Source organism: Pipra filicauda, unplaced genomic scaffold (genome assembly GCF_003945595.2).
Source record: "Pipra filicauda isolate LSUMZ 115617 unplaced genomic scaffold, ASM394559v2 scaffold66_size7647185_pilon, whole genome shotgun sequence".
NCBI classification, from domain to species: Eukaryota; Metazoa; Chordata; class Aves; order Passeriformes; family Pipridae; genus Pipra; species Pipra filicauda.
The window spans coordinates 7,080,975-7,104,106 of NW_024104831.1; the positions used below are offsets into that span (position 1 = coordinate 7,080,975).

A 23,132-nucleotide genomic window follows, 5' to 3' on the forward strand; every position below is an offset into this window, starting at 1 on the left:
TTTACACTGCTTCTTTTCAGCACAAATTGCACTTGATTACAAAATGTTTACCCTTTTTTTCTCAACAATTACTATTTTTAGGTTGCATTACTGGCAAGATTTTTCTCCACAAAATATACTGATGCACCCTCAAGCTTAATATTTTGTGATTTCTTCAATTTTCAGACTCAGCTAGTTTGCCTATAGGCTGTCCAAATCAAGCAAAATCTAAAGGAGACTGACCACAGGGAGAAGTTTGAGCTGATGCCGCCCAGTACAGCAGGTCTCTGGCCAGGCTGCCACAGCCCAGACACCCAAGGCTGTGCTTGCTAGTTCCCATGGCCCTGCTCTTTCCATTTAGGGACATTCTGAAGACCTAGCTGAAGAAATGGGCATCACCTTGGCCTGCTCTGGAGTGTAGCTCTGCTGTAAAGTCATCACTGTACAGTTGGTTGCTTTGATTTGCCATCTTAGAGCTAGGTGTCACGTGCTTTATCTCCTAAATTCCCTGTCAAGATACTCATAAAAGTTAAACAAAGTGGTAGACAGGCATCTGTTTGTCTCAAAGCCTCTGCAGAAAAAGGCTGAAACTACAGATATTGTTTCACAGATGACAGAAATTAATATTAAGCCTTATCTCAGCAATTAGCTACAGACTTCAAAGCAAATTGTTTTTGTCAGCAGAAATGGATGGATAGGTTTCATTTTGTTTGGTACAACCATAAATGGTTATAATGACAAAAACTGATTAAAAAAACCCAATTGTCTAGACTCACTCAAGTTTAGAGATTCTTTGTAAAGAAAGACTATAAACAACAAAATAAACTGAATAAAATATTTCAAATTACTTTTTAAATATGTGAAGGATACAAAAACAGAAGGAAATGCATTACTTATAAAAAAATCCACTTAAAACTGTACAGAAGTTTGTTTTTTTAACTATCCTCAGTTACAGGTAGAACTTCATATTGCAATAACAGGGGAAAATTGAAATCTATGTTTGTTCTGCAGCTGTGTGTATTTGCAATGCTACTTACACTTCTATTTCACATGAATAGTCAATATTTTTCACTGCTGCTTTCTTGATTCTTTCACAACGCAGCAAGTGAAGAAATGATAGCATTCTCCCCCTCACAGCCCACAAGAGTAAAACTTGTAAGAACTGGCAGCAGTTAGACATGGTGATTAGTAACATTAGTCACAATCTTAATTTAAAAAAAATCAACTCTTTTAAGAAGGCCACACAAGTTCTTCCTATAACAATTGAAGTGTACATAATTAGTATTATAATCACTATTAGATCACTACCTGAAATTTTTAAAAACTCTTTAAATCTGAAAAATTGCAATAAACTTGCTACTAGAAGGTTTCTTCCCTCTGATCTCTCATAAACTGGGGTTTTCATATAGATGATGGGTTTGTTCAGTAATTGATTTTTCCCAAGTCATGATGGCTTTGAGGCCTTTCAGACAAGGGAGAGAAAAATAAACAATCATGACTCCAGGCTACTGCTCTCCTTCTCTAGAATCCTGCTAGTAGGGTATATACTGGAAAGTCCATTCTTCATGTTTTTTATATTGGCTTTTATATTGGCTTTTATTTTTCTATGATACCCTTTGATATTTGGGCTCTAAACTTTTTTTAAAAACCCATTCTCCTTATCAGAATTCATACAACTGAAAATAAACATTTACATATATAAAATCAGCCCCAGTATAGACACCTACATGGTGAAGCAGCTCTCTTTATGCCTTCTAGAGAATACTGCACTTAAGAAATGTCAGTTGTTCTACAAGGTTTAAAATACTCATGATTAAAATGACAGAAATGAATAAAGTAATCTGGCAAACAGTTTTGTTCCATTTCTGTTAATTATCTCTGACCGACAGTAATAACTAAAATTCAAAGACTTCATGCACTAACCATGCATTGTGCTGTGTGTTCTTTGAGAAGTCTTTGAGCCCAACATGTCAAAGACTATCCAACATTTCCTTGGAAACTTTGTGAGGATTATGCTACAAAAATATTTGTGCATTAGGACTAGATGTCATGCTGTGCAGTTATACTGCTACTACTTAAGAAATATCACAGTGACGTGAATGGTTACTCAAACTGCTGTACTGAAAAGAACAGATTTGGGAAAGTTGCTGCATTGCTTATAGTTACAGATTAACAAGATTCTCACTTGAACTTGTAATTGTTTATTTAGGTAATACTCTACTTGTCCCTTCCTGGACCTTTGGTTACTCAATGATGGAATTTTACTGATTCACAGAACAGTTTAGAGTATAAATATCTTACCACCTTTAGCCTCATTTATAAAGGTGTTTGTGTTAGAGGCAGAAAGATAACGTTTCTTTAGCCAGCTGATCATGTATACCAATAGGAAACACTCTGGATTTCTCATCAAGAAAAATGTGACTGTGCTGGTGTACTTGGAAACCACTCTGGAATCCACAGAGAAAACCTCTGCTCACAGCTAGCAATGCTATGCTGGGCTAGGAAATCTTAAGACAAAACAAAGCTATATATAGCACATACACATTAATCTGTACAGACTACAACATTTACAGTAAGTGCTTCAAGACAGAGATTCATTTTATTCAGAGTGCCTACTGCAGCTTTTAACACCTCCATCACCAGGGACTATTAGTTGTTAATAGAGGCTGTGAATAACATAACTAAGAAAAAACATCATAATGAAAGCTGGCTTAAAACCACCACCATAAAACAGTCCGTACCTTCACTAGGAAATTTCAGGAATCCACAAGTCAAAAAATGTTGAGGCTCTCTCTGATTTACTACAATGGCATTCTTATTCATAAAATGCTATTAAAAATAGAAAAAGTAACTCAACCTTCTAAGAAGAAACAAGCTTTTTGCAGATTTTCTTGAGTGTTCTGCTCTCACTTTACACAGATACATTTACCAAAACTTTCAACTAGCTAAACCACTTATTTTGCTAACCTTTGATTAGGTATTTTGTATGTAAGGGCTGAGTGCAAACCTGTTACTGCAAGAAAATTCAAGTTGCATTTTGGTCTATCTACAGAACATAAGACACTGGAGCCAGAACTTTCCTGAAGCTACCAAGAAAGCTGTTTGCTTAGAGAGAATTATGCTCTAAGTAGATATAGAGTAAAATTTGAAGGGGCTTCAATTAATTTGCAAAAAGGCCTCTGTACCATTTTAATGGTCTAACAACTTGCTGGAAGCATCTACCTGTCTCATAGGTCTCACACAGTATTTGGTGTGACTAACCAGGTGGAGACTGCTATCAGAAAAGACAACTGCAGAAGCCAAGTGGGGAACTCCAGTTTCACACACGTGGGGAAAAAGATAAAGCTGATTTTCATTCATTTTGGAAGAAAGCTTCTCGTTTATTTCTGTCCTTATAATCAAGACTACAAGCAAACAAAAAGCAATGAGAAAAGAAAAAATCACTTGCTGCTAGCCCTTTTTTCCTTTGTTCTACTGTCCTTTGTTCTACTTCCTTTGTTCTCTGTCTACCAGAGGACCATCAGGGAAAATATTGAGTTTATTTGACATCTAAGCCAACCTGTGGATAGTTCAGACTTCACAATTGTAATGCAAAGCCAAGATTTGGCAAAGGAATAGTCAGCCTGTGTCGTGACACACATCACCCCAAAATCAATTGCACTGTGTGTCCTTGCATCCACAACGCACATCAGTGACGTACCATTCCGTAGAACAACACCGTTCACGCTGGCTGGGAGCTGGTGCCCTTTTCAAGTAGGTTATCTTTTAGCAGGACATTTAAGAGGCCAAATTTCACCACTTGCTTACCTGTAAAACCTGCTCACCAGAACTTCACTGGTGAATCCCATTCCTCCCCAAAACTGGAGACAGCTGTCAGTCACTTCACGGGCCAGACGTCCTGCCTTTAGCTTAGCCATGGAAGCGTATTTTGTCACGTCATTTCCTTCTACATACAGAGCTAATAAAGAGGATAAAAAAGGAGTCACTGGCCACAGCTTGCCTCTCTGGAAAGCACCTCCCTGTGTTACTTTAGCCTGACGAGGTTCTTTGCATGAAGAGAAGCACATCTGGGAAGGCAGATGTGGGAGCTCACCAACAGCACGGTGCAGCAGCGAGCGAAGGAGCTCCACTTCGGTTGCCAGCTCGGCCAGGCGGAAGTGCACGGTTTGGTTGTGCAGGACAGACTGGTCAAACACCTTCCGCTGGCGGGTGTAGTCAATAGTTTCTTGTATTATAGTTTCCAGTGGTGTCAGGACTTGAAGAAGCAAAGCATAGAACAAGACATGGTTTTAGCCAGATCTGTTGTTTAGCTTCTTGTTGAAAAAGATGTTTTTCTCACATTGTATAACCAATACATTAGGTTTTCTAAAGCAAGTTGTTCTACACACTTAGTTGGGGTGCAACTTCAATCCTGAAAAAAGCCCTCCTTGTACCTTAAAGACATCTATCTCACCTGAGCCCCAAACTGCCAAAACTTGGAGGAAAATCAAGGGAGGTGGATAGAAGGGAAGGAAAGTCATAGAAAGCAGTACATCATGATGAGTATATAAACTTTATCCTTAATGCCTCATTTGGGGCCTTAGCAAAAGCCTGTAGTAACTCCTACTTTCCATTCTGCCTGTGTCCTGAGGGTTTGTTACAATCCCTGAAAAAATCTGAAGGCAGACAGTGTAGTGTGCTCAGTGAGGGATGCTGTAGAAATGTAAATTGCAGGAAGCTTTCAGGGAGAAGGCAGAAACCTATTCCAAGATCAAAGAACACAAATTTACTGCTTATTATATCTGCATTCTGTAATTGGATTCCAGCATAGAAAAGAAGGGAAAAGATTCACAGCCACTTTTAATAAATGTTAAATAGTTCTTCTAATGGGAACAGAATCAAAATAGGATACTACTGGAAAACAGGTTAGAGAGATGGCAGACACTGCTTTAAAGCAAGAGAACTAGTTTGCTGCTTCTCTTTGCGCAAACTGAAAGACACCCCATTTTAAACAAGAAGAAAAGGGAGAAGTTTCTTTTCCAAGGCCATCCTTGAAGTGAAGGACTAGGCTATCAGTCTCTTGCAGCTTAGCTAGGATAAGAGCAGGTGCTGAATATGTGGAGAAATTTGTTTGGCAAATGTGGGCCCATGTCCCTATGGCAAGGAGCAGTGACAGTTCACAAATCCATCTGTGTAAGAAGGGTCACATTTTCTCTTTTCAAAATATGCATATCCACCTCAATTTACATTTAGAGTCTAAACCACAAAACTCTGAATCTGAAATGCAAAATAGAACCGAGCCCTGGACTACTACAAAATCCCTTTTCCTACCTGTCAGTTACTCACATGAGAGTCCCTTACAGGAGCCTGATGTGGTTCCATATTCCTTTTTGCATTTCTTTCAAGATCACCTCTATTTAAATTTCATCTCTGTTCTGCTCTCATATGCAGACTCCACATCCCACCAATTTCCTCGTGCCATGATCATTTACCAGCTCTTCCACAGAGCACCATTTTTCACATGATGTCCCCACATTCCATAATCATCAGCTTTTGTCATTTCCTAAGTATTTTCCCTTCCTTTCTCATACAACTAGCCTCAATGCTTATTTTTCAAAAGAGCATATACAGTAATGTCCTCATTTCTTCTGTGTTATTACACTATGCTGCCACACTAATGCTGGTTTTCTGGACAGGAAACTAAATTTCTGTTTTCAGGAACATCTCTTGAACAGAAATATTGTTATTCCAAAGGATTATGTCACACAACACTGTGGTATGTATAATACCAACAGCTTTTTCACTTGTATTTCTATGGTCTCCAGCTTGAGAGATGCTAAAGAAACAGGAAGGGGTGTCCAGGTACCCTTTGTCCCCTGCCCCCAGACCAAAACCTGGGAAGCATACAGCTGAGTCTGAGCTGCTGGGAGGGAAACTAAACTGTACGTGCCAGTGCTAGGAGAGCAGAAGGAAGGCAGTAGGGATAAGGACAATCTTTAGTTGATCTGTCAGAGCAAGGTGCTCTAGCACAGCTTGTGTGGTTCCCAGCATCCAGCACCAGGGAAAGAGGAGATGGGAAACAACAAAGAGGAGGAAGGAGCAGGACCAGATGGGAGGGAACAGAACAACAACTGTTTAGGTCCTGCTTGCAAAAGGTCTGAAGATCATGAAGGGGCTTTGGCCCATCTCTGCTCAGGCTGTCACCATGCATCATGGCTCAGAGCGGGTTCCTGAGAAAACTGCTCCCATAGTATCCACCTCTCCACTTCACTGCCTCCTTCCTGCCCCTGCTGATCCAACCTCCTATTTCCTTAGCTGCCCTTCTGCTTTTTCCAGGAACTGCCATTTGCACACAGAAATAAACAGAGAAAATCTTCTTAGGACTGCCCTGGGCTGCATCAAAAGCAGCATGGCCACCAGGTCAAGGGAGGTGATTCTCCTCCTCTACTCCATTCTTCAGAAACCCCACCTGCATCCAGAGCTGGAGCCCACAGTACAAAGCAGACACTGAGCTGTTGGAGCAGGTCCAAAGGAAGATCCTGAAGAAGATTAAAGGGATGGAGCATTTCTCCCATGAGAACAGGCTGAGAGAGTAGGGGTTGTTCAGCCTGGAGCAGTGAAGGCTCTGGGGAGACCTTATTGCAGCCTTTCCATATATAAAGGGAGCTTGTAAGAAAGATTGTGACTTTTTATCAGAAGTAGTGACAGAATAAGGGGCACTGGTTTTAAACTGAAAGAGAGGAAATTTAGATTGAACATAAGGAAGAATGGTATTGGGGTAGGAACTAGATCTTTAGGTCCCTTCCAAGCCAAGCCATTCTATCATTCTATCATTCTATGAGTCTAAGAAATCCTTATGATGAAAGTGGTGAACAGGTTGCCCAGAGAAATTGTGGATGTCCCATCCCATCAAGGAGGTTGGATGAGGCTCTGAGCAACCTGGTCTAGTGCAAGATGTTAGACTTGATGGTCTTTAAAGGTCCCTTCCAACACTAACTCTTCTGTGATGATATGACTACAGGTATTTAGAGCTATGAACATAGCTCTAACATGGCAAGGTCTAGCTGTGCAGCAAACAGCAATGAAATGCAGCAGATCAAGAATACCATGATGGCCAACAGCCTTGTGCAACATAACAGCACACAATACTTTGCTGGTCATACCAGTACAGAGAAATGCCATTCACAACACTGAAACCCATTTTCCCTAAGAATTTTTTCCTCCCTTATATTTGTTTCCATTTTTCATCATAAAGTGTTCTCCACATCATCAGACAAATGTAGCCCCATGGGTTTCACCTGACAGCATATGCAGGAAATCTCACTCTAGGGCAGCCTAAGGAATGCATGATCTACCACACAGCTGAGAATTGTGAAAGCACTTGAAGTTGCCAAATGCAGAATAATCTTTTCCTCATACGTCCATCCAACTTATATTTTTCCACTTGAAACTTCTTCTCAATGTAAAGATGCTTTGCTTTGCTATGTTTCCTCTCAAAAGAAAAGGAAATAGATATATTTTTCTTAGGTTGTGGCTGTAGTGAGACGTCCAGTGAGCTCTTAAGCTGAGCAATCTGTCTCTTAAGGACATGTGTTGCCCATGCAAAAGGACCTGTCATCCTGGTTACTGGCCATGACTCAATGGTGCTCGTAAAATTGAGATTGCAGGAGCAGATAGAAGTAATTAGAAAAGTGCCATTCTGCTCTCTCACGGACACTGAGACACCCTCTTTGTCTCCAAGTTAAGCAATTCACAGAACAACTGTTTGCTTTCTTGTCATAGCAACATTCTTTCCCTGTGATCAGTGCAACAGGTCCTCAAATGGACAGTATTTACCAAGTGTCACAACATGGCAGACACACGTGGCAGCTCTTCTCTTTCCATGAAGCAAGAAACACAGCGACTTTGACCAATGTCTTTGATAATGTGTCACTCAGAAGGAAAGACCACACCTGGAACCAAATTTTGCGATTCCAGGAAGTTAGTTTTCCATCTCTATTTTAAATCTGTTCGACCAAAAATACATTTTAAAAGAAAAAAATCAGTGAAGAAGGAAACTGGCCACAAAGAATATAATTAATAAAAAGAAGGCTGGGGCACATGGTACTTGAAACTAAAAATACATAAAAAACAACCAACCAAACCAAAAACCCACCCACAACAACAAAAAAAACCAAACACAACAAAACTAAACCCAAAAAGGAAAGGTAGACAAGAATGGCAATCAACTGCCTTCTCCAAGTTTTAGGAAGCAGTGAAAGTGAGGATGCCAGGACTGATCTGGAAAGTGTTTAAAAGCAGACTGACAATTTTCAATGTTGCATGAATAGCCATGAACTGGGAAGGAATGGAAACATCATTCTGAGGGGAAGAAGTGACGATGAGGATTAAATGTGCAGACCTAATCACAAAACTACTGAAGGCATGTACATTGTTTCGCACATCTGAGAGCCTTCAGCAAAACACTTGTGGTTGGACATAGGTAAAACTATTTGCAGGAGTGGAAGTTAACAGCTAGATGTTGTGGTGTAACAAATCTCACTGATCAAATATTGGGCTCCCTTCTAAACAAGGGTTTCTAGTTTACCACAAATGGTTACCCCCAAAGTTTGGAACACTGCCTAAACCATAGGTCTTGCCCCTGCTCCCAGTGCTTTCATGCATTTTATATCAGAGAGTGGATAAAAGCAAAAGCAGGGGGCTCAGCAAGGTATAACACAGTAGCCAGCACACTGCAGGAGGCAGATCCCTCTCTCTTGGTGAGCTCCAAGGCTCTTCTTCCCTGATGGCCTCTCCCTGGCCTTCCCAGGCTGCTCATGCAAGGTAAGGGTTCACCTGCTTCCACTGGGTTGTTCTAGGGAAAAAGAAGAATTGAAATCTTGTGTCCCATTTCCTGGCAGAGCATGGTGACTGCCAAGTAGTTGTGCAAGGCTGGACAGTACCAAGCTGTCAGTGGTTTTAACAGGAGTGATCTAACCTGCCAGGCTTTGTGTGTCAATGCTGTTAGTGCACGTCACTTTTGCCTGGGGCATGACTAATGCTGCGAGCTACTCTGCTGCCTGGGGAGACTCACTGCAACTCAGAGCTTCTGATGGTTTGTTTAATTTAGACTTCAAACCAAGCATAAAAATGCACAATGCACATCCTTGCAGTCTGCATACTCCTTGATTAAAACAGGACCAGTGGTAGGATCACATCTCTGGCTTGCCTGAGCCTGCAGTGACGTCCCTTGCAAGTGTAACCTCCGGTCCTTTGCTAAAACTACTCTCAGGCTTCCTATTTATCTCAGGCTCTCAAACCAAAGATTTTTGTTTTAAAGCATTTGAACTCCAAAATATTTGGTCTGGGATCAACTCAAAACAGAGAGTCATTTTTTATTTGCTCACTGAATCAAAACACCACTTCTTAGTATTCCAAATTCCCCAGCCACACACAGACAGTAGAGACAGGGAATGTGCAAGAGCACAAATACAGTGACATGATTAAGACAACCCTGAAATTTAAAGAGGACCAATTTTCTTACCGTGAACCACATTATATTTAACTTCAAGAAGCAAACACTGGTGGATAGGGGGAAAGTTTGGAGGTCGAAAATGGACCATCCACACTTGGATCTGGTTTTCTGGAATATCCACAAGCCATACAACTCAAGTACATGGATTTGAGTACTGCCTGAGTTCTGAGTAACAGAAAGAAACTCTGAAAACATAATTTCAGGGAAAGGAATTTGGTGTTGTACCAATTTGGTGCTGTACAGTGGTAAAACAGATCTGCAAAAACAAAGCTCTGGCATCCTGTAAGAGACACTTCTTTACACAGCCAATAAGTTAAATTTCTAAAATCCAGGATAAATATCATCATTTACTGTACTACAGGAGAAGTCAACGTCCTTCTATTTCATGCCAGTATTTTGTTAGCCTTTGCACTATATTTGTAGCAAACATAACAGGATGCCATATTTTCTTATCAGCAGAGAAGCACCAAGAGAAGGAAACAAAACAGCCTCTGTGATGCCTCACAAAATGCCTTCTATTTCAGGTTTTTCCAGAGAAACTGAAGTTTGTCTGTATCTAGGCTATGACAGATTTCAAAAACAGATCGTAAAATATCATTGCAGCTTACAAGAAAAGGAAAGTGCTGTTAGTCATGAGAAGAGTGACCCTTGTGTCCCTACCCAGCCACAGAAGCGCAAATGATGACTTACCAGTGGCTACTCCCCACAGCCGCTCTTCTTGGAATTGCAACATCTGATATGTAAAACCCTTTCCTTCCTCACCAATGAGGTTTTTGCTGGGGACCTTTACATCTTCAAAAAAGATCTGAGCTGTATCCGATGATCTCATGCCCAGTTTGTCTATCTTTTTAGCAACATGAATGCCTAAAGAAAAAGGGGTATTAGAAAGGCCTCAAAAAATGAAAGCACTATGAACAAGTACAGCGTTTTCAGAAAGAAAAGTTTGCAGATGTGAAGGTACGTTCCAAGACTACAGTGAAACCTACCTTTAGGAAAAACCCAACAGTATTCTGGAGTAAAATGGCCCAAAACCCCTTTCGAAGACTTTTTCCATTTTATTTAACCAGCAAATCAGAAACTTGAATTGTAAAGGTCCCACTTTTCATTATGTCCCCAAATAATAAATGTTTACTAGTCATAATAATCTCACTTCAGGCACACATTCAAACAATGCATTATTTATTTGCTTATGTTTGATTTTTATCTAGCATTGTAATATAGTGCTGGAATTCAATCTGGCAGTATTTGCTGAGTGCCTGCACTGCTGTGAAACAGTAGAGAAATATTCAATAATGACAAAAATAGAGCTATGTTTTAAGGTGCAACTAGAGAATTTCTCCCTCTGGAAATCCTCTTCCTTCTCTCTCTTCCTCATTTGTTCTCCCCTTTCTATCCCATCCTGATTTTTTCTGGAACAATGATCATTATTCATTCCTCTGATTTTTCATGTGGACGTGTTTGTGGGAGGGTTTGCTTCCACAGAGACCTTCCTACACTGCACTGATTCTGACCCCACACGCAATGGTCTGTTGAAGATGAACCCATTTCCTTCAGGTCTGTCTATGTAAGAGTTCAGCTACCCCATCACACCAGGCAGAACTCCTTCCTGTTGTTTGTTTTTTCATAGCTTCAAGCTCTTTCTTCCTATTGTTCAGATGCAAACATGGCTTATACCACTGTGCCATGAGAGTCTAACAGGCACCTACTGTTTTCTTGTGGCAATTCCATTGCCTTCAGGTTTTACCTTCCTGTTGCTCTGAGGCTAATGCAATTATTCAGGATGAAAGCCAAGAATGGTTCAAAGGTAAAAGAAGGACAGCAACCAGGCATGAAATATCGAGCAAAACCTGCTAATTTACAACTGCCAAGTCAATACGTAGAAAAACTGTCTTCCAAATCAACATGTGTATCTTTGCAGAAAACCAAGCCTTTTTGCTATCCACATACATAGTATTCTAATCAGTTTTGTGATGAGGAGGTATTCTGTTAATATTTTTCTCTTTATTCTATCTTTTTCAATCCTCTACTACTCTCTAACATGGCTCAGTAGGAGCTGGTCACCACACACAGATTGTTGTGGTCCCTCTGTACTGGTTTGTACCTTGCTATCCTTCCTGGATTTCAGAGAACATCTATTTCAAACTAATGTAGATATCTCAACTTCTACTCATAGGAGGCTTTCAGCCATGTGAAAATCACTTTGGTTTTGCAGGCAGAAGAAGTTGGCAGTCATTTCCTTCAAATTCACTCTCTGGCTGCACTGAATAAGGTTGTGGAAAGTTTCATCTCTTCACAGAGATGAAATACTGACAGTATTTCCAAATGCCAAGGCTGCTCTCAGAATAAGGTCCACATAGACATCCACAATTTTCACTCTAGATTTTCCCCCGCCAACCAATCTGTAAACAGATTATGAGTTAGGAATACTTGCTTTGATATGTGTTCAATGCGGGAAGAAAATCAGGACAGCTGTAAAAAAATTCTTGACTCTTGAATTGAAAATTATCCAGCAATTTGCACCCAGTCAGCCAAAAAAGCATTTATGGTTTGTTTCTGTATTAAAATCAGAGCTAAACAACCACATACTGAGCCATTTACAGGCCCAAATGATTTCTGGAACATTGTTTCCCATTGGAATATTACTACTTGGTTTCTTTGAGAGTCTCAAAGATCATGTCTTTGGTCTAAAGCCAGCTGGTTTTATGCAATCACTGTTCCTCACTCATATGAAGATGCACTTACTGCTCTTGTTAGTGGGTGGTTTACTAAGGTCTCTTCTGGAAAAAGCACAACTGCTGCCAGTTCTTATATTACTAAATCAATCCTGTTGTTTTCTTCCCAGATCCACATACAACAACAACTGTTGAGGAGAGCTCTAACAGGTTTGGCTGAACTAGCTAAATGTGCTAATAATTTCTATTTGTAATTCTTCCAGATTGGGTTGTGTGTTCAAGTTTCATGAATCCAGCAGTATCTTCCTTTGTCATGCCCCACCAGTTTCACTTGCTCTTAGATTAATTCATGTTTCTCTCACAGAAGGAGGCCAAGCTGCATCAGCCTCCTATAATACTCCTTCTGTTGCTAGCACAGGCTTTACATTTTGGAAGACAGTGATACATAATTATCTCTTTGGCCAACATATGGGCATAAAAATCTTCCTTTACTTCATTTAATTATCTTCCTTCTCTTCATAAGGGGTACTATAAATGAAAAATTACCAGCAGCAGTACGTGCCCAGATAACTCCTGGAATTTGTCTGTATTAAATAAATCACACACAATAACAAAAAAATCTTTATTTATTAAGGCCAAGTGCTCGACTCACTAAAAGCATTCTAACAGAGCTATTTATGTTTCTTGCACCAGTATCACTGAGATGGATTGCTCTATTTCTTCCTGGGAAGTTCTTCCCAGACATCTTTGATTTTTCATTTTCTCCCACTCCTCAAGCCATCTGACAATCTCTTTTATTTCCTATATTCTATCTCACGAGAAAGGCAGTTGCTCTCTCCTAACACCATTTAGTGCCATTACAAATGGAAACAGACATGTTCGAAATTGCAACCTGAGAAATGTGCTCTTTTCCTTCTCCTGGATGCTTTTCTCTTTATTAACTCCTCCTTGCAACCTACTCTAGTGCTATCTGAGGGCTCAGAGGACAAATACTTACCAGATTAGAGCTGCAAGCCATTTATATACCTTACACACAGACATTTTACAACTTGTTAGATTATTTTTCCTCCTATGAAAAATTCAGCCTTTTTTTTTTAAAGAAACTGTAAGTATGAGGACTATTCACCTAATTTGGATATCTACTGTGCATCCACACTGCTGCTACTGAAATTCCCTTTATGAGAAATGTATTCAGCAGTCTCTGTCAAACTAGACCATGATTTGCTTCACCTCAGAATAGACAGTGTATACATCTAAAATTAGACAAAGCAAACCCTACTTCATATCTCCAATGAACTATCAATTGCTGAAATTAATAATTTGCTTTCAGACTTGAAACTTTTTTCTCTTTTTTTCCCCCACCACATCACAGAAATATGAAATTATTTAGATTTTCATGAAAAATTATGGACCCTGCATGATGGATCATTCATTACCCAGACATATAGGCTGGTGACTGCAGCAGTGAGTCAGACATTTGCTCTCCATTGCAGCTGTTCTGGAGCTTTGACACACATAGATCCACAGACGTTTGAAAGTGCATCATTCGGTGATATCCTCCAGACACTTCCTGTAAGTCTTGGTCTGCTGCCCTCCACAGAGTACAATCTTTGGCCAACAGACATCCTTAGGATGTATCAAAACAGATGGAGCTTCCTGAAAAACCTCACTGATACGACTCACCACTGAGCACAATCAGCTGTCTCAATACTTCATTTCAAAAGATCACCCATCTTGGTAAAGTGACCCTTTTGTAGAAAAATGTCTATATCACACAGAGGAATTAAAATATACACTTTGAGGAGTGCAATTTTTGTTTCTAGGAAGACTTCTACACTTCCTGCAGATCAGCTTCAATCAGGCAATCTTTCTACTCTAAATCTATTTAATGCGGGTAAAGAAGGTCTGCTTTGTGGCTGTGAGATCTAAAAACTTCCCCTTCCTAAAGTTAGAACAATTCATGTGTCTTTTTGGAATAGGCAAAGTAGCTGAAAACCTGTAAGTCAATTTCTGCATATTTGATTTGCCACTGACAGTGGGTCAGCTGCTTTGTTTTTTAGGGAGACTGATCTCAGAGAAGTAGTATTGCATCTGCATTCTGACCCTTTCATGAAAAATCACAAGAAGGACTTCATTCACTTATCAGCAGACAAATCTGATAAGTGAATTTACCTGGAAATTCAGGGAGATTCTGGCTCTGAGTTATATGTTCACTGATCATTTATTGGTAAGGACAGTCTACAACTAGTGAAGCAGTTCAGGTTCGTCTCCTGTGAGCTCCCATTCAAAGCCTGTCCCAAATGAGCAGAGGTTGTAGAAACACAACCCACTCAGAACTTGCTTAATTCCCAGGGCAACTCACTTGCTCGACTTACTCCATACTGAAATTCACTTAAAAGACATTCCCTTAGGAAGCTCTCATCATTCTCTTTTGCAACACTGGAGACCTGGGTTTTGTTCTCAGTCAAATTTGAACATATCACATTCACATCACTGCCGTGGTGGTGTTCCTACATGTGAAATGCCCGTAATGCCAATAATGACATATATTTTGTATGTAAAATACTCTGAACTGAATTAACAAAAATACCATAAGCTTAAATATTTTATACGTAAAATAATATACATTATTCAATATTAAAACAACATTAAATTTTAAATTATGTATTAAATATATTATATATATTATATATGACATAAATGAATACATTGCATATTTTAAATATTAAAATGAATGACTACCAAAGAGATTTTAAAACTTTTGAACAGGTGTCAAACTGCAAAAGATCCCCACTACTACAACCTTAAGTGCATCCTCTGAATAATGTCCTTCATGCATACAGCATATTATGTCTGCAAGGTCTGCAGACTACTCAGGAACAGACACTGTGGACTGTACCACTGAAACTTGTACCCATGGATCAGGATGTGTTTCTTCCACATCTTCACCCAAATTATTAGTCTTCTTCAAAACCAAATCCCTACTTCCAAGATATTTGAATCTTTTGCTCCAGCCCACATTTAACTCACAGGCTGTTTTTGTAATTTAGACTGATAGTGCCCTGGCAAAAAGATGCCTTTGCACAGCACAGCCATGAAGCACTCAGTATGCCTGCACTTCTTTTCAGCAAGCCCATCAGGCTGGGTGGTGGAGGATGGTTATCGGAGGAAGATCAGGACCACCCACACAGCACAGCATTGCATCTTTCTAGCATTTAATCCAACTGGTCAGTAAACCCACCCCAACAGCATCAGATCTGCTAATGGGTTCCTCGGACGAAGGTAATGGCTTATGGGATTAGAACTATTTTGAGAGGTATTTCCCAAGTTTGAAATCTTTAAATTCTTTATCCTTCTATTTTCATATGGTTATTAAGTATTCCCATGCAAACATATCTTAAAAGCATCTATAAATTCATTGGTGGTGAAAAGGGCTCTCCATGTAAAATTATTTGGGAGTCACAAGCTGAAGTCTGCAAAATATTTAAATTTCTTCTCCTTTCTATTTTTTCATAGAAGTGTGCAAATGCAATTCAGTATCAAATTTGTATGACACCTAACTTAGAATAACATTTATGGGTGCAGTCAAACACCTGTCAAACATCTTTCCTTCTTGTATTAGGCATATAAAAAACCACCAATAAAATCAAATTAGATGTGTTATTACCAGGTAGATTCATTGGCAGACATATGAGAGATTTATTTCGATGGGGAGGTCCTTCACTGGTGTTTGCCAGCAGGCACATCCAGTCTGCTTGGCTCCCAGACGTAATCCACATCTTACCGCCATTTATGACATATTCATCACCTTTTCTCACAGCTGTTGTCTTGATATCTATTTCAAAACATAGGAAATGAAGGGTTATTCCTGTGAAGGGAAGACAAGTTGGTCCCTATACAACTGGCAGAGTCACTCTCTTGCTCTGATAGACAACTAATATTTGGTTCTCCCTCATACCTCCCAAGTCCTCTAACCATTCCAGGCACAAGGTAAACCAGTATGGACAACTCTTAGAAGACAATCCAGGGAAACAGGATCACTACTCTTACCCTCCTTTAGGTGGAGTCTTCATCCCAGTGGATGAAAGCAGAAAACTCCCTAAGTAAATGTGGTGGTCAAAAACTTGGGACAGAAGCATTCCACTCTGAGGTGATCTATTAGTGGTTCTGTGCACATTAGTCACTGAGGAGGCCTTTAATTTCAGAGCCCTGACTTAAACATAAATCTCAACACCTGTGTATGAATAAAGATATATCTACGTGCACTTCCTGAATGTTCTTGGTCAGAATGGTGCAATAAGTTCAAAGCTGGTTAACTATCAAAAGGCTAAGTCTAAATGCTATGAATGGCTGTACATGATGGAGTTCTAAACACCTACTATTTATAGCCACTGGCAAAAAATTATTTTCTTCCATGTGTTTGCACAGCCCTGGCTGCAACAGACAGCCAGAGTGAATCATTAGTTATTATTTACACTTCAGCAGAATTTCCAAAGAACTGGCTTTTTTCCCCTGCAATTGAACTTCTTCAACTAGAACCCCATCTGAGGAAGACTCTCCAATATATCCAGCTATAAATTGGTGATGTATAAGAGAACCCCACCATACCCCTAATAGCATCTATAAATCTAACTAGACTATAAAGTCTGTAAGAGCCCACCTACTGAGGAAAACTGTAGATTTGGAGAGTGGGAATCAGAAAGCAAAGTGGAAGCACATTTGAGTCATCTGGTTATACTTTCATACACACTCAATCTGCACATGAATGTTCTTCCAAAGGCTCTAAATACAAACCAAAAGCAAAACCAAGTATCTGATCTTCATTTACAAGACAAACTAGGACTGAGGTAAGCATGGCTGAAAAACAGTCTTATTAATGAAGGAACAGGGGAAAAATGATGGGAAAAAATTGTATAAGGTATAAAACAAAGGAGTATGGGATATAGCTACGGCTAAAGGAATGTACAAGCAGATAATGATGAACAGCAAAGAGATAGTACTAATGTGAATAAAAACAGCAGCCATAGAGCAATTCAGTCTGTGAAAGGACTATACCAAATCTGTCCAAGGGACTTGATATGAAATCTGTATAATAATGAAGTCCAAGAAAGTGAAGGAATCTAAAGTACTGACGCTCATAATACATGGACACAGACACTAGACAATCATATACATGGAGACTAAATAACAAGCGAAGGACATAAAGAGCTGGAAAAAAAAATACAGCTATACTGAAATAGTGTTACAGGGATGGCAGCATACACAGCAATTTACATCACACACGTCTTTGTTGTGGAACAGCTACTGAAGAGATTAGATAGAGGTTCCATGGAAGGTCTGCAGAGGAATAATGAGCACTGTGATGTTACCACAAATGTAAATAGTTCTTGCAAGCATGGCGTCACAGGCTGCTAGTCACCCAAATACAGATTAAAGAACAAATGCCTTACTAATGAGAATGTTCAAGTACTCTCAGATTCAATGGTTGACATTTTACTTCAAACACTTGAGAAACAACTATTAAAAATGAACATATGAAGAGTTGATTCTTTTTAATTAGAGGAAAGATTATCAAGTCAATATGTTTTATGTTTAAAATACAGCAGGCTTTGAAAACCTACTTAACAACTTACTAAAGTCAGGTGGACTCAGTCTCAGGGATATGGCTATGAAGATAATTTGGAATGTTTGACTAACTATTCTCCCTGATAGAGCATAGCTCTGGGAAAAGCCTACTTCAGCGAGTAATTCATTTTTGCAAGCCCACACCACTGACTCTCTAGATTTTCTAACTCAACAACTTACAGAGCATGCTGTAAGAACCCCTTCTGTGAAAGAGCACAAGGCATTACTGAAAGGCATATGATACAGTTAGTGCCATATAAGCAATCAGAGCTGGTCACTTCACTACTCAAATCACATATACTCGAGCCTCAATTTTCTTTTCCACTGTTCTCTTGAGTCCAGCCATGCTCTAAACAGATTTGACTAAAGGCAAGGTTGGCTCCAACTTTCAAGGTTAATGTTAAATCAAAGATAAGCAACATATATTCTCAAAGTAAAATACGAAGAACACATATCTGGAATTTGCATCATTAGCAAAGGAAAAAAAAATCCAAACTTTAAAGAAATACCTTCAAGTCTAACTGAATGAATAATCACTTCAAAAAAACATGAGATGACCTGCAGGAAAGGAACAATTAATCATCAAAGTAAGCTACAGTTTGGAGGTCAGAAATAAGAACCGTGACGAGTCAAACAAAGTTAAATCTTTTAGATGAGAACTAACAAAATCAAAGAAGATTGAGGTGGCAAACAAAACTCTTTTAGCCACAGAAATAAAAAGTGAATGGGAAAAAAATGAGGCATATAGAAGACACCTCAAAAAGTAAATATTCCACAGGAGATTACAGAGAGATTCACGATATAGATGACAAAGTAAAACAGCTACAGGAAGGACTGTACAGAAATTGAAATTAGTGTAAAGAGAGGTTGCTGGTTTTGGCAATCTGTGCAGCCTCAGAATACATTTGTAAAGAAAAGAGAATTCAATTTTTCTGTGATATCTTGCTTAAACCCACCTGATTTATTATGAAAAGGTATTTTCTAGAGAGGAGCAGAACATGAAAAATCCTGTTAGACCACTCAAGCTAAAATTGACACTTCTAGGTAACTATGAATTAAAATTTGAAAAGAATTAGGAAAAAAGTGGGAATGTGCGTAAGGACCTAGTCAAAAGGGGAAATTGCATCAGGTTACATTAAAAGAGGAAGTGCTGATGTGCAGGGAGGGCACCGGTTGAGGTCCTCATTGATTATGAGCCTTTGGACAAAACTTATTGAATATTTCCATTAATGATCTTTAAAAGGATAGGAATACACTAAAGAAATTTGCAGGTGACACAAACCTGGGAAACATCATCAACACAGACAACTGAGATATTGCCTAGCAAGAAAGGAAAGATCTTTTTTCAAATTCAACATGGTAAGTACAAGTACCTTGACCCAGAAAAACAGGACTGGATTCCACTGAGACAAAATGGGGCAAGATATCTATGTTGAAGAGGTAGATATGAACAGCCTTATTAGGTACAGTTGCCTGGAAGATAGAACTTGAAGAAAGAGGAAGTGTCTTCCATGCTGTGTTCTTACATATCCCCCACAGATAATCCGCAAAACATTCTATAAATTGTGGAATAGTAGTGAGATAGAATGAGACAAAATCATTAAAACTAACACAAATGTGTATGATTTGTGGTACCAAGAATCCAATCATTAAAACTAACCCAAATGTGTATAATTTGTGGTACCAAGAATCCTGAAATTAAAGACATATTTCATACCAACCGTACTGTACCGTTCTTCTTCTCAAGCCAAATCTGTACCAGATTTGTTGCACATAGTCATTGTACTATGTATATTGTATTATGTACAATATACAACAACTAAATTTGAAAGCAGACAGGTGTTTCCTCAAATTGACATGAATTTTGTATTAGACTAATGGTCACAGTACTTTTTGTTCTGATGAATTTTGAATAAATTAGTTTAAGGCACATTTCAGTTCTCATGTAGATAAACACTTCCTTTTTCTTCCGTGTTCATATCACCTTCAGTAATCTTGGAACTGGCAGCAGAAAATGCTAGAGATACCTTCCTCTGTGTCATTATTAAGTATAAAATATACCAGCTCACAGAGCAGAAGCATGTCCCCAGCTCACTATGTCCCTCCACTTATCTGAGGGAGACAAACATCCTAAGAGCATAAGAAACCAAAGCAAGTACCACGAGCAGCTTCACACAGCTCAGTCTGCTTTAGAGCTGGACCACCTGAAGATGGTATATTCTCTACCTTGTGCAAAACAGTGCTACTCAGAACACAAGCTAGTGCTGCTCATTACTAAGTTGTCCATTAAATTATTCTTTGGAAGCACCGTAAGTTGTTTCTGAATTTATACCAGTAATCAGATCTTCCATGACAGGTTAGAAAGCATTGTCATTTCACCCTGCAGTCTGCCTTCAAGCTGCAGCATAGGTTCATCAGATAATCCTAGTTGATTCCAAATTTGTTTGTAATTGCATTAATTCAGGTATATCATACCAATTAAACTAGATGATAAACAACAAGAATATTTATGTTACTTATTATCTGGAACACTGCATCAAACAAATTATATCATAGTTAGAAATTTCTGATAATCACCTAATTAAACTAGAGAGGCATTCATTAAAATAAATGATGTTGTATTTCCTACATTAGCAAAATTCAAATTTCTGATTGTTTTAATGAAAAACAAGTCTATAAAAATTATGGAATTTTTCTTATGAACAAATTCAATTAACTAGAAAGGAAAACAGCAATGATCATTTAGTCCCATTATTTCATTATCCCCATTAACTCTCTTGAAATCACCTATTGCACCACTGCTCGAGCACTGGAAAATTATCTATTTGTCTTGAGACAATGACATGAGTTGGGTCAAGGAGATAGACATAGGACTCCTCTGATCAAGAAACTTCTGTCAAACTCAGTAAGTTTGTCTACAGGAAGACATTGTCTCAGGAATTTTTAAGAGCACAATATGTTCAAATTAGCCATGCTCTGTTCAATAAGTAAGCCTCTAAAAGTGGTTTCTTATCAATCCCTTTTCCTTGAAGCCCATGATTCATTGTCAGAAGAGACATCTTTCACGTCTTCTACAATGTGTTTTAATTTAATTCTTCAAATTTTCTACTGCCTCAGGCACTTCAGAATAAAAGTTTCATTTGTCCGTATTTTTAAACATATTCTTGCACTAAAACAAGAAAAAAAGATGCATGCGAAGTAACTAAATCACAAAGCTAATAGATCTGACATGCCAAATTCTTCATTAGCTCTAAATAAAATAATCACCAATTCAGAGATATTTTTGCTTCTCAGGAATGACAGAAGGGGCTGTGGTGAATTAAGGATGAGCGAGAGGAACCCATTGTGAAAGTGATGCCATCACTTTCAGAACAGCGTGGCTCCACAGTTTGCCCACATTTAATGGAGAGGTCTGTTTTAAGGCAGTGCAAGTTTTAGTACATTTGAACAGCTCATGTTACCTGTCATGTACATGTGCAAATTTGCATGCCTGACAGTGGCTGTGCAACTAACACAGTGCTGGAGCGCTCTGGCCAGGGGTGAGCCCGGACAGACCAGGGGAGGCAGCAGCAGGACAACACCAGGAGAAAACTGGGGCCAGCACAACAGCTGCATTTAGCCTAGATAAGGTTATAGCTATTGATTCACCTGACAAATACATTAAATTTAATTGATTTTGGATGCATCAGAAGCATGTATTACCGCTCCTGGAATATTACTTTTTGCCCTCACCACACCAGACTTTCTATCCTTTGTGTTTCTTACAAATAAATGATAGTGGCAAACAGAAGGATCAGGTAAACACGATTTTTTCTATTAAAATACCAGGCTGTCTAAAGTTGTCAGTTTGCTAGGTTAACTTACTTGCAACATCAGATCCAGCTCCAGGTTCACTGATTCCCAAGCAAGCCACAAAATCACCAGCTATAGTTGGTGCAAGGAACTGTTTTTTCAACTCATCAGAACCAAACCTGCAATAATATAATGAAAAAGATAGGATCTTAAAAGCTTTTAAGGTAAATTTTATTTAGAAGTTAGTTACAAATTTTTCTCTACCATACAATGATCAATTTTCCTATGACTAGGTAAAAGCTGTCCCAGAGCTAAAAGAGAGAATTGATACCCTCTAAAGGGTGATTCTATGACACTATGATTCAGAATTTTCACCAGAAACGCAGTCACAATCATTTCAAACAAGTTTTAATGAGTATTCAGGCATCTTACTCCCACAGAAATGTGTGGTCCAGATGCCCAAAATCTATCTTTATGACTGTTGTTTTGAAAGCTACCAGAACTAAATAAACATAACCCCTGAGGTCTCCCCTCAATGCTCCTGCACCAGTCTACAGTCAGCCAGGATGGAGGACCTGCTCTCTGTACATCTTTTGACTTTTGCACACGCCAGCTCTTTGCCAGGATTTAGTGGTGACTGAAAAGTTATGACGTGTGATGGACACCTTCTGCAAATATCAGTATTTAAATTATTAGTATTTCACATCTGCATTTAAATCACACAGTGAAATCCATTAGTCCTTCTTCTCAGCTGTCCTTCTAGTCTCCACAAAAATAAAAAAGGAAACAGCAAAGTGTTGATGGCATTTTAACACAAAAAATTCACTTGGCCACGTTTTCATCCCGTTAAGGGACACATGCTATTTTCCCTTGCTTGCATCCATTCAAAATTTAGCTGCTTGCATCCATTCAAAATATTTCATGATTGATTCTGTCCTAATTAACATTCACTGATTTTGTCTTGCAGTGTGAATTGTGAGTTTGTGGTCTAGTTCTTGAACCTCTCTTGTGCAACTGAAAAATTCCTCAGGTCATGTAATGAGTTTTCTGTGTGCAGAAATCCATAAAAGTCAAGTTCTTCCTCGTCTTTGGTATGAGGCTTCTCAGGTCATCATTGCCACTCATCTCCTTGGGCTCACTGGCTGCCTAAGAAAACTGCAGTTACCTGGGCTCTCCTTCTAAAATATTGTCCCAGTACTTCAAAAAAGTGATGCCATTCTAGTTAGGACTAAGCTGTCCCTTCCAGTCCAACCCTGGCACAAAGGACATAGGACAGCCAAGGAACAGTCTGGGAGCTGGCAGACACTTTCACTTAGTTCACAGAGGGAGCTCAATTCCTATTTCTGTCTCTGCTGATAATCACTGCAGGAATCCCAAATAAATACAAGAAGCAAGTCTCCAGCATACTTGAACAAAGTCCTCATGGCTGTTATGTAGTGTAGTGCTTTTTTTTTTTTTTTTAATTTTCCTTGGGACATGATCAAGTATGGCCAGCTGAACATTCATTAGTCAGAAAAAAAAAAAAATCCCAACCAACAACATGGAAAATCAAATTATGAAAGTAGCTAGTG

At 39.0% G+C, this 23,132-nt stretch overlaps 1 protein-coding gene across 3 annotated transcripts in view; it reads right to left on the minus strand.

Annotated features, from left to right (window-relative positions):
• The window catches only part of LOC114002803 (probable acyl-CoA dehydrogenase 6), a 91,789-nt gene that overhangs the window by 18,770 nt on the left and 49,887 nt on the right, over nt 1-23,132 (minus strand). For all 3 annotated transcript variants that reach the window (XR_005566234.1, XR_003546005.2, XM_027749079.2), the window contains exons 4-8: nt 21,634-21,740; nt 15,812-15,979; nt 10,163-10,336; nt 4,073-4,234; nt 3,787-3,937 (exon numbers count right to left, since the gene is read on the minus strand). Coding sequence is in view for 1 of the 3 variants with exons in the window: in XM_027749079.2 (XP_027604880.1) it covers nt 3,787-3,937; nt 4,073-4,234; nt 10,163-10,336; nt 15,812-15,979; nt 21,634-21,740 (762 nt within the window). In the remaining 2 variants the exon portion in view is untranslated. The remainder of the gene's footprint in view (nt 1-3,786; nt 3,938-4,072; nt 4,235-10,162; nt 10,337-15,811; nt 15,980-21,633; nt 21,741-23,132) is intronic.